General features: G+C 34.4%; 1 protein-coding gene across 1 annotated transcript; it reads right to left on the bottom strand.

Annotated features, from left to right (window-relative positions):
* Positions 1–702: 702 nt before the first annotated feature.
* On the bottom strand, positions 703–3,874 carry LOC306843640 (protein FAM177A1-like). Its single transcript, XM_079375229.1, has 5 exons — positions 3,706–3,874; positions 2,963–3,145; positions 2,749–2,815; positions 1,510–1,607; positions 703–1,424 (listed from the first exon to the last, which is right to left on the bottom strand). The coding sequence occupies exons 1-5, from the start codon at positions 3,772–3,774 to the stop codon at positions 1,221–1,223; spliced, it is 621 nt and encodes a 206-aa protein (XP_079231355.1). The 5' UTR covers positions 3,775–3,874; the 3' UTR covers positions 703–1,220.
* Between the last annotated feature and the right edge of the window lie 9,261 nt (positions 3,875–13,135).

Here is a 13,135-nt window from a genome sequence, read left to right as displayed (position 1 = left end):
TACTGTAAATGAACCTGATGGAGTTCTGCTAATTTGGATCATGTCGTAATCAGTGTCCCTGTCTGAATGAAAGCAGACTTACTCAGATGAGCAGGGTTACGCTGAGGACATGCTCAACTGGCCTTCAGTACCACACAGACATTGAGACCTTTGTTGCCCAAGACAAAACCGTATCTATCAGTGAGAGAGCACAGCACTGCCCACACAACACATACAAACCCATCCAAACGACAGGCTTCAGAGAGCTTAAAGAGTGAAATTCAAGCACTTTCCCAGCAATTTCAAGCGCTGTGTGATTTTCAAGGGTGGGGAAGCTGTTATAATAAAATATACAATTTATAAACTTATAAAAAGTCAGAAAAACAGCTCAAAAGGAGACTAGTAGGGGAAACTACTGTATGAAAGGGAGAGCATTGCAAATAATGTTTTGCATGTTCCCCCCCAAAAAAATTGCATATCCATGAAAATCCAAAAAAGGGAAAAAAAGTCACTCTCTCAGCAGCTTAACTAGTTTTCAATAATGTAATTCCAGTGTAGCATAACACAAACGTATAGTGAGATAAATGTACTTAAAATATACTTATACTTAACTAAACCAACATTTTTGTTACTTGAAATAAATATAAATCACCTGCAGAACTTTCCACTTTCATTTTTTATGATGTCACTAAAATAACACTGCTAATAAACACTAAAACATTTAAGTCACATAAGATATTATGTAGTATTTTATTCATGTTAAACACAAAATGGTAAAAAAAAATTACATTTCTTTAAAAAAACAAACATTTAATGATTCAGTACAAACAATGACAAGACAAATATCAAGCATTACCAGTATATTAAATAAAAACTGAAAATTCAGTGTGAGGTATGTGTCTCTGTATTGATGCAAGTCCATCCTAACACTAATATTAATTCATACATACCGTACAGAGTCAATTAAAAACACTTAGAAATGTTCAGTGTAATCATGTTAGTGTAGCTCCATTTCTAGAAGAATTCATTTTTGGTCTGAGGCTAAAGGATTGGCTCATCTCCTCATTAGCACCATGATCAGTATATATAGTTTCACTGGCCCAGGATCAGTGCATTAAGGCAGTCAAAGACACAAGTTAATATTCAAAATCAGATCTTGATTATGTCTCTGTGGTAATAAGTGCTTTAAAGAATAGAGGCTAATGTTGAAACCACAATTATTTGACAAACTATACTTGTAATTAAGTGCTAGTAACAAGAGCAGGTATGTGAACTGTGTTGGGTGCAAAAGAAGGGTGAAGGTTCAGCTCATTGGTCACCTGTACTTGAGTACTGTTAGTGTCGGGCTGGTTGGTCTTTGGATCCTCGTCTTCATCATTTTGCTGCTCTTCAAACAGGTGCTCTGCCTCTTCAGAGAGCCGTGTATCTTCATCTCTTTCATCTTTCTGTGAAAAAACAACAACAAAAACATAATACGACGATTCTGATTCTTAGATATTCTGATTATATTAAGATAAAGGACTGCCGTGCCTCTCTCTTTGACCGGCTGTATTCATCTATGGCATACTGGTATTTAGCTGAGGTGATGCCAAAAAGCGATGCCATTCGCTCACCGAGGTAGTCACAAGCTGAAAGATGGGACAGGCAGAATTTGACATAGTTATGAGAATTTGAATATGACTATTTTTATATGTGGCATACTAAAGGGTGAGAAATCAGCACTTGTACATTTTTGCTTTAGTTCTGGATGGATATTTGTGTAAGTATTCATCTATACAGAGTCATTTAAAAATACTAAAAAAAAATGTTTTTTTAAAGGTGCTTAGTGAATCTCTGTGGAGTCACAGCAGGATTGCAAATGATTAAAGAAAATCTCATGATGTGGTGCTTGAACTAGATAGAACACAAACATAATCATATATTTAAAATGAAAATGTTCCTGCTGTTTTGCATATTTGAATAAAATACCAAAACCAACATGTCATTTAACATCATCCACAATGGCCCCAGGAGGATTTCACTGCTGATTGCACAGACACAAACATAAATATGAAAAAAAGACAAAAAAATGTTTAATCCCCAGGCATGATTATGCCCATTTCTGTCATTATGCCTGTGCACAGAATATGATTTTTAACAGTTTTCTCCAAAAAATGAAAAGCTAAGATTGTTAATTTTGCAGAAGCTGGAGTGATGTTACGGTGGGGATAAAATATTGTGGATAGGTGATAAAAAATAAAATCTAATTACTTTGGTATAGTATAATGTATTTGTATAGTGATATAAATGTACTAAAAAAAAATAATAATATATATATATATATATATATATATACACACACACACACACACACACACACACACACACACACACACATACATAGACTATATATACATATAATTGTAGATGGGTAGTAAAAATGTACTTTTTTATTCATAAAGTCAAGGTTTGACAAAAATGCAAATGTTTGCACAATTTAAAACTGACATTCAAATGTATTTGGAAATAATATCTAAAAGTGTTTTTTTTTACCCTGATATGTATGGTTATGCATTTTTTATATAATATGCTTGGTCAGAAATAAGGATTTGTTGCAAAATAGATCAGCAAAGAAGGCAAATGAGAGAAATTGGCTTTAACGTGCAAACAAAATACTTCAGCATATATATTTTTGGATATCTGGAACACATTACAAAATGACTCAAATACCATAGTTGAGTTTGTCATGTTAGTTTAAAGATCCAGTTTTGGGTTTTTAATCAGACTCACCAGATATAGTGGATGTAGCTGCTCTCCACATCTGAAACCAGACATATGGGCCCCAAGTCAGCTGGGACTTAAACAAATAAATAAAAATAAAAGTTATATTCAACTCTTATTCTGATTTTTTTCATTGTATAGAAAAAAAACCCTACAGGTTTGGAATGACATGAGGGATGACAGAATGGGTGAACTGAAGGATGCTTTGTTCAAACACACATACTGTGTCTATGGAGGACAGAAGGTCTTTCTTTGCGTTCTGTGTTTTGTCTTCCTCCTCCTCATCTGTGCTGTATTCCTCCATGGTCTCCCCGCTGGAGAAATGAATAATGCGGCGTGGGGTCTTCTCTTTTCTGTCCAGATCACCAAGCTCCACACACTCATATTCCTTCTCTTTTCCAGAGCTCTGTCCACAGGCACACAGCAGATATATTACAAATAAGTTGGTTATGACTTTTAAACTGGAATGAGGGAAGAAAACTGGCCTAGTGCCTAAAAAAATACAAATTAACAATAGTAGTTCTGCACAACAAGTATTGTAAGTATTGAGTCTAAAATCATAATAAATGTGGATTTGCTTTAAAAAATCTGTATTGCTTCAAAGCATTCTGACATTTCTTTATTTAATGTCTTTATCTCACCCCTGTAGTAATATAGTAACTTTTGGTGGAACAGACCTATAGTAGCTATAATCTGACCGGTTTAGGTTTATTTGTAAATATTTAACAAACAATTAGTATATTAAAAACTAAGACGTTTAGTATTATTATTATTTTAGCGTTATTATGTTAGAGATGACCATGGTTTAATTCCTGGCACAATGTGAATGCTTAATTAAATCCAAAATGATAATAGTAAAATGAAACTTTTCATTATAATTTATTGGGTTTTAAAATAAACATGTATCCGAGTTATTCAGACGTGTAATGTTACGCATGATTTAATTTAGTCAAATATATAATTTACCTTGTCAGAGTCCATGTCATGTGTGACAGTTATACTGACGCTAGATAGATAAAGGGGTATTTCTGCCATCGCTATTGTGTACAAACTCCTCTTTCCAGTGCAGCAGCATCAACCCAGAGTCCAGGCGGAGACATTTGCTCATGCCACCGCACAGCAGCAGCCTCCAGGCGGAGCCAACGGGAGAAGAATACTATATTTGCGCCACCTAACGTTCTGGGGTGTAATTCATTTTTGCGTACAACAATTTGCCTTATTTATTTCTAATGTGTGGGTCTGGGGCATTCTACAAAATTGGTGCAAAGTCAGAGTTGGAAACAATTTATTTTTCCATAAATGTTGTGTGTATGTAAATTGTATAATATCCAAGTTATTGTGCAGTTGTCTCTCGTGCTGAATTTTCAGAAAGTTTTGGAATATTTGTCACTACCGAAACACAGTAATGTATAATTTAATAAGAAGGGTTATATTGACCTGTTAAGATCTCCCTTGTAAATTTATTTTTGCTATTTTATTAAAAGGTTTTCAGAGATAAATCAATAACAATTACACTTTTAACAATATTTCATTTTAGATTTGTTGTATTTTGAAACTAAATTTTCTTTGTAAAAAGCCAAAAAGTTGGCCATACTGATTTCTTAAGGATTCATCGTTTGAATATACATTGAACCAAAAACATCATAAAACATACCATGTTTCGGTAATGACTGCACATTTTCGGTTGTGACAGAAATGTTTTGGTAGCGACCACATTTCATTACATAATTTTAACTTGCATACTAAAACATTCTCAAATTTTCTTTATTTCCCCCAAATAAAGGATTATGTGTTCTCTTTTGCCACTACTGAAACGATGGCATGTTTCGGTTGTGAATTTTATTTAAAAAGTAATTTAAAGTTAAAGTCGTGACGTATTGTCAAGTATGGTGACCCATACTCGAAATTGGTGCTCTGCCTTTAACCCATCCAAGTGCACACACACAGCAGTGAGTAGTGAACAAATCCACACACACACACACACCGTGAACACACACCCGGAGCAGTGGGCAGCCATGCTGCGGCACCCGGGGAGCAATTGGGGGTTCGGTGCCTTGCTCAAGGGCACCTCAGTCGTGGTATTGAGGGTGGATGTTACGGTAGTGACAATTTTCGATGCTTTTTGGCCCAGCTCAAAGACGCTAATCAGCACATGGTTACCTAGCACAGTTCTGAACAGTTGTATGCACATAAAACTTCATTTTATGGAATAACACCCAACAAAACAATGATGTCACAACCGAAATTTCACCAAATGTTTCAGTTGTGACTGTTTCAGCAGTGACAATTTTAGATACTGTTGAACCTAGCTCAAAGATACTAATCAGTGCATGGTTAGCTAGCCAAGTTCTGAACAGTGGTACACATAAAAAACTAAATGTTATGGAATAACACCCAAAAAAGTGTGCTTAATTGCAGAAAAAAGATGTTTGGAAGTGGCATTCCTTAAAGTTACACACAGATTTTCAGACTTTTGAACACATTTATCTAAAAATGATGGAGCTTATCTATGTAGTTAAAATCGGTCTCAGCCAGTGGTCTAAAACAGGGGCTCTCAAACCTCTCCATGAAGAACCCCCAGCACTGCACATTTTGTATGTCTCATATCTGACACACCCACTTCAGGTCTTGCAGTCTCCACAAATGAGCTGATGATTTGAATCAGGTGTGATAGATAAGGGAGACATACAAAATGTGCAGGTCTGGGGGTACTCCAAAAAAAACATACGCTCTTTCGATTATGACATTTGTTTTTAATTTTCACAATTTACAAAGAAATTTACAAAAGATATTTTTTAAAACAAGCAAAAATCATTTCAATATAAATTTCACAAGTTGAAATGTAAGTTATATATGTTTTATATATAAAACAACTCTACATTTGTGTACATAAAACACATATTACTAAACAAAAATTCAACTTTTTAAAATCAAAGTTAAATATATTAGATGTGTAAAATAATAATACAATAATATAATTCTCTTCTTGTTTATGATGTTGCAAACAGTAGTTATAAGACTAAATGTATTTGTAGTCATGTGTGATTAATTATATACAAAACAAAATAAACAATCCACAAAAAAATTCTAATAAAATATTTAAATTTCAGTATTGCTTTAAATGAAACAAAACAATTAAGCATCACAAATAAAGTCCTCAAACAACATATTTAAACTATATTAAAACTCTGGCAGAAAGTGACCATAAACTCACCAGGAGGCAGTTTAATCAGTCTTGAATTGAAAATAATTCTAAATAGAACAAACAAGCAATTTGCAGACAAAAATGCAATGCTACATTATATACTAATGACATAAATAATCCAGTCTCTAATAAAAATAAAAATAAATAAAATTGGTTTTAACGGCAGGTAACAGTCATTAACATTTCAATTCATTATTCAAGAATAATGATTTCAGAATATAGTTTCCAACTCCAATAGGTTGTTTGTGCTGAAGGCCCAGTCAAGCTTAAAGAGAGAGAGAGAAAAAACATTCATATGGCTATTAGGACATTAAAAAAACAAAACTATAGTCTATGTACCACTGCTGATTGTCCATGACTTGGCACTCTATTAGAAGGTGTTTGAACACAACATTAGGATAGTCATTGAAATATCCTTTATAAGTCTCAGTATAAATAAAGGCCTTTGTGATTACACTTAAAAATAAAAACACTTACCACTGCTGCTCAGGACCATCAAAGATGTCAGGATTGTGTCCTCCATCACATCATATGTGCTTCTGGTTTAAGGATTCTATTACAACAAACAGTTACAAGCCCAATTTTATTTTAATGTCATTTTGCCAATGCCTTTCCACTACATTTCAGATGTTGCTTAATATTACATAAATGTAAAATTTACCCAACACCGCTTCAGTCAGCAAGTTGGATCCAAAACTCTTGGTTGATCTGGTGCTCGGTTTGTTGGCCTTGTTTTCATTATAGTGGTGAATGATGTTCCTAATTTGAAACAGATGTGTTGACGGCAAAGACATCTTCAAAAAGTAGTCGTTCTTCATTTGAGCAAACAGTAGCTCTGAAATCTCACTACTGACTTTGTCAGCCAGCTGAGGCATGAGGGTGAGCTTCCTCAGAACATCTCCATCTGTGCTGCCTTCATGAACATGGTCACAATGTACGTAATGATCAGCTGAACCCATCACTGGGTGTCCGTGAGGATCCGTCCCTCTGTTTTTTTCATCCAGCCAGGGCAGGGACACTTTCAGCTGTCCACATCTGGCCAGTTCTTTGTTAGCTTGAGCGGGTTCCACCAGACATCCTTCAAATGGAGAGAAGGGTAACTTTTCTGGTGCCCTTAGATTGGTGTGTTTTGCAAGAGCCTGTGCAAAGTCATAAATTATGACATTAGGCATATGATGCCATGATAACAGCAAATCGGCAAAATCTTGAGGGCTCTCAGCTCGAAGATTGCATTTTAGGCTGTAAACAATTCCACAGGGGCACATAATGACTCCCCAGCCTCCTAATAAAAGACAGACCAACACAGAAGAGAGAAGAAAAAAAACAATTGAATAGGTTAATGACAAACTGAAACAGGAAAAGGAAATACACGTGGTCAGCATTGTTGGTAGCCTTGGTAAATATGATCAAAGAAGGCTGTGGAAATAAAGGCCTTTCCACACTGAGCGTGAAAAAGCTAAACGAATTTCGCACGCGATGACGCGCGGGAATAAAACATCAGCTTCCTATGGATGCTTCTACACAGACTGCGAACATTCACGCACTGAAAATGCAAATGTTTTTTTTTTTTCGTCCAGTCCGACGAATCTTTTGAGTTTCGCAAAGCCGTCCAATAAGATTTGAGCATTACATCACATGGGCAGAGCAACTGCTGTTACCCAAAAGGTCGACGAGGTGGCGCGAAAAGCTCAGAAGACTGTATTGAGCACGAGCGTAAAAACACCGAAGTACAGGACATTTTCCGCAAGAGAGAAGAGAGAAGGCCGAGTTCTTGTTATTGTTGGTATTTAGGAACAGACTATTCTCACATGTTTTTATACAGAATTACATATTAATTCTGAATCATGTGATCTGACGAGCACCGTCCATTTTCTTCCACGAGCGCAAGTGTTTATGAGTCAAAGCTCGTTCATCTAGACCTGTCAATCATGTAATCGTATATCTTGCCCTTCTGTAAATAAAAAAATATATATTTTTCTACACATGAAATATGAAAGCAAATAGACCTATAATTGTGAAGATAGTTTTTCTGTATGTTTTTATGCCGCTTGCGGTATTTATTTTAACAATAAAGGATGTTTATGGCACATGACATGCGATCAGTCCATTATAGCGTGCAAAGAGTGCATGTCTGCCTATTATAGAATCAAAATCCATTTTAGATCACAATCGGAAGTTACAAGTATTCGATGATGATTTAAAGTGGGTTTTGAGCAAAAACGTTAATAATTACATACATTTTCAATGTAGCGTGATGCTAATTGTACCTCTAATTATTTGAGATGTATTCTTGTAAGCATTATGGATATTTTGTGTTTCTGATGAAGAAACGCAAGTTATTTATCTTAACTTAATGCTGTATATTGAGCAGCGGACGATGTAAACCACATGAGATACATACGCTACATGAAGAAAAAAAAAAAACATTCTTGGTCGGCGCCCCCTAGCGTGCAGGCGTGAATTAGCAGAAGGCGAACATTCGTTTCGCGCTCGGTGTGAAAGCAACATTTACTCGCCTTTTCGCATCGCGCTCAGTGTGGAAAGGCCTTAAATCTGCATTGTTAATCCTTTTGTTCTATTATTTTTTAAAAAAATCACAAAAGTCTAACCTTTCATTGGAGAATAAGAATTTAAAATAATTAAGAATTAAGAATTTCCAATCAACAGAAAATGTTACGAAACTGCTTGGAAGAGGACATGTGTCTATATTGTCCTAATGCACGCTGAGGAGGAGAGATTGAGTGGCGAAAGACTACAAGGACCACAGCTGGAGAATTGCAGAAAAAGGTTGAGTCTCAGGGTCAGAAAACCTTAAAAAAAAAATTTATCAAATAGCACCTACTTCTTGTTTGGGGGGCTTCAAGAAAAAAAAAATAATCAAGAAAAGAAAATGCTTTCCCCAAAAAACAATCTCCAGCATATTCAGTTGGCAGACACGACTGGAACTTCAAATGGGACTGGCTTCTATGGTCAGATATAAATAAAAAATTAGTTTTTTAGCAGAAAACAATCAAGCTAGGTTTGGTGAACACAGGAATAAAAAGTACCCCATGTGTACAATGAAATATACTGCTGTATTTTTGATGTTGTGGGCCTATATTTCTGCTGGAGGTCCTGGACATCTTGTTTAGACACATGGCATCATGGATTCTATCAAATACCAACAAATAAAAAATCAACAAGTGACTGACTCAGTTAGAAATCTTATAATGGGCCATTAGGATCTTCCAAACGCACAATAATCCAAACACAAACCTCAAAAACAACACAAAAATGGGTCACTGAGCACAAAACCAAGCTTCTGCTGGCCATTCCAGTCCTCTGACCTGAACCCTGTAGAAAATGAGTGAAGTGAACTGAAGAGAAGAAGCACCGTCATGGAGCTGTGAATCTAAAGGATCTGGAGTGATTCTGGATGAAGGAATGGTCTCTGATCTCTTGTCAGGTGTTCTCTAACCTCATCAGGCATTATAGGAGAAAACTCTTATACTATTTTGGCAAATGGAGGTTTCAAAAAGTATTGAATAAAAGGGTACCGTTAATTGTGTCCAATGTGTATTAGAGAAAAACATTAATTTCATAATGATATTTATTGCCCTGATGGTGGAAATGGGGATTTTCACTGCTCTAGCTCTTTTCTTAAAGCCACTTCACTAATTTGTGAAGCTCAATTATCTTTTGCTGCACATCAGAAATATATTGTTTGGTTTTTCTCATTGAGATGGATGATTAATTTGGAATTTGGCCTTTGTTTTCCCTCCTATTTATATTTCTGTGAAACAGGAAGCCATGGCTGGATAATTTCATGTTCATAATCACCCTGGAGTGCTCAAAACTGTGAATATGAATGGGAATATACTTCAGTAATTGTGTCCATTGTCCATGTATTTGAGAAAAAAAAAAAAAATTATTCCATAATGATACCCCCCCCCCATTTTAAATTCTTATTATCCAACGAAAGGTTAGATTTTTGTGATTTTTCTTTTAATAAAAGATCCAAAGGATTAACAATGCAGATTTATTTTCACAGCCTTCTTTGATCATATTTACCAAGGGTACCAACAATTCTGACCACGTGTGTATCTTCTAATATGTAAATCTAAATCTTGTATTAAAATACTTTTGACATATTTTAAAATACACTAAAGCTTGGAGTATGACTTTTCTTTAAATATATTTTATTGTTAATATGCATTAAAATTGATCAAAAATTGTATAAGGTTACAACAGATTTCTATTTTGTACTATTAATCAAAGAACCCTGAAAAAAAGAAATAAATAAAAATTACAGTTATCACAAATATTAAGCAACAAAGGTTTTAACATTAATAATAAGAAATGTTTCTTGAAAGCTTTGCCGTCACAAGACTAAATTACATTTTAAAACTTCAAATAGAAAAGAGTTTTGGTAATATTTCCCAATATTAGAGTTTTAATGCATTTATAATAAAATGAAAGCAGTTTGTGAGAGTGAGAATAAGAGACTTTCAAAATCAAAAACATCTTTCTGACCCAAACTTTTGAACATGCATTCTTTAGAAGGTAAAAAGTGCTTTTACAAAAGCTATGAATTACTAATTCATGAATATTTAATGGAGAAATAATATTTTTGCCTTGTCATTAAAAGGTCAACATCTCTGCATGTTGTTCACACCTACTGACTTTGATTTGACAAATAAACTTTTTTTTTTTTAAATGTTAGAAGCACTAATTCATTCCACAGTACCACACATTTACAGGAATAGAGGTAAAATAGTAGAGTGAAAATTAAACTCACCAGAGGCACTCCAGATTTTTGAATAGATTTTGTCATATGTTTGCTTGGATTTCATTTCATTGTACAATCCAAGAAGGAGATCGCTGCGAGATCCAGTGGAGTCCACACCGCATTCAATGCATAAAGTTCTAATCACGTTATCCTGACAAAAACAATATTATTTCATAAATGTTCATTTGAACAATAATTTATTCAAAAACATTGAAAGTGTTGTTCTACTAATAAAGCAAACCTTCTGTTTGAAAAGTTCTTCTCTGAGTCTTTCCTCTGTAACTGTCATTTTTAAAGTCTCTGATGAAGTGTGGACTTTCTCAAACTCTGTGTTTAGCACAGTGTCTGAATGCCAATCCAAGGAGCCCAAAAGTGATGACTCAGCGGTACTGCAAATGGATTGTGTTCACCATCTAAAACAGAAGAAAAATAAATAAATCAGAAGATGCATTCTTTCCAAAAGTTTACTATATAGTGTAATATCCACTATATGCATATACTCGCAACAAATCCTCGACAGATCATCTCTTTGGACAGTGACTCCCAGAACTCTTCCAGACTGACCTCCCCTTTAAAATTCTCTGGAGGTTTTTCAATGTCATTTTCTGAAAACATAACATGAGTATTTTACTATGACAAGAACATATCAAAAACAATTAAAGGATTAAACTAGCAAATGAATATTATTACAATTTTTATACCCGATAATGGCGAAGCAGTCTGTTTGTGTACACCCATTATAATCGCCACAGGTGGGGCATGAATTCTTGTATTCATGATCTGTGAGGGCTTCAAAATGCAAATACGCATCCAGCATTGTGTCTGGAGGTGGAAACTCCACTCCTGTCGTAAGTTGTAAAAACTCAACTGCTCTGCTCACTGAAGTATGGACCTAGAGAAAATATTGGTTGATAGCGATACTATCTCTTTGTATACCTTGTGAAAAAAAGTACACTTTAACATACTCTTGAAAAAAGTATACACTGAAGTGTGATTGTAATATTTTCAGACAACTGACTGCATGTTATTTACAATTAAATGAAAATGTATTATAGTTACATTTTATATTAAATGCTAGTTAGTTAAAGTTAAAAGTGCTCTTTTGACCCACTTAAGTCCATCTTTATATGGAATTTCATAATTATTTATTTTGTCTTTAATAGAGTTAAAGTGTAGTGTCAAATGGGGAACTAAAATATCTAATTAAACATGTCATGTTTCTAAATATATTTTCTAATTACATTTTTAATGATAATTACAATTTAGTACATTTAAAATATATAAACTTTAAATGTATTATTATGCCTGAGAAAAGATGATTAAAACAATGATTTAAAATGTACTTTAAAGTAAAACTCTTAATTTGATATTATTACTGTACTTGAGTGTGTTACTCAAAGAGAGTCATGAAAGTGAACTCTCTTTGAGTACACCTTAAAGGCTTTTTACTTCATATTACTTTATTGGCTATTAAGATTTTTTTTTTTAAATAATCTGAAGAATACTAAAAGTGCACATTTAGTAGAATTAAGTGTGCTTCTTTTTTCATATTTTGTTTTTACAAGGGTATTATCATGTTGTGTTCATATTATTTTGAGAAGTTTTCATATAATTTTCAACAAAGTTTAAATTTAATGACTAAAAATGTTGTGATGTATCCAAGTAAAAAACGAAAAAAAAAAAAAAAAAAAAACTGACATTATAACAGAATTATTGATTATAACAGATATTGAATTATTATATAACCACACAACTTTGAATTGGCCATTTGGAATTGGGAATTTTTTTTGCTTAAATATTTTTAAGGAAATAATAATAAAATATTATGTCAAACTACTTAAAGGGGTCATCGAATGCAAAATGCAGTGCCTTAAAAAAAAAAAATCCCAATAATAATGATCACTTTCTCAGATCAGGCTGTTCTGAGATTCTTGGCAGAGTGATGTAGTTCTGCACAGGCCCCTCCCACGATTGTTGATTGACACTACCGTTTTAGCACAGACCCACCCTGAGTGCGCTGGAAAATCTGCCATTGTTTCGATGCTGGAGCAGGTGTAGACAAGAATGTCTCCTAAGCGATTGAGGTGTTTTGTTGTTGGATGTAATAATAAACATAGCAGTCGTCATTTACTCCTGACACCTGAGCCGCTGAAGACACAGGGGATTACATTTGTTCTTGAAGGGAATGCGCCCCCGATCTACCTAAATGTGTTTATGTTCGCACAAATTATTTGCGATCCAGCCTCACCTACAGAAGTAGTAAGGTTTTTTTTTAATTTTTTATGAATCTTTGCAAATCGCCTTTTCTAATAATGTGCTAGTTAGCAAGTTCCACGACTAAATGTGGCTAAAGTTTACAGTCTCTTGAGAATGGCTCGTCACCCCAAGGAAGAGAGAGGCAGGGTGAGCAGAGCTCATTAGTA

This window comes from Barbus barbus, assembly GCF_936440315.1.
Source record: "Barbus barbus genome assembly, chromosome: 24".
Lineage (NCBI taxonomy): Eukaryota > Metazoa > Chordata > Actinopteri > Cypriniformes > Cyprinidae > Barbus > Barbus barbus.
The sequence above is the reverse complement of the archived record's forward strand: the minus strand, read 5'-3'. Positions and strand labels throughout refer to the sequence as shown.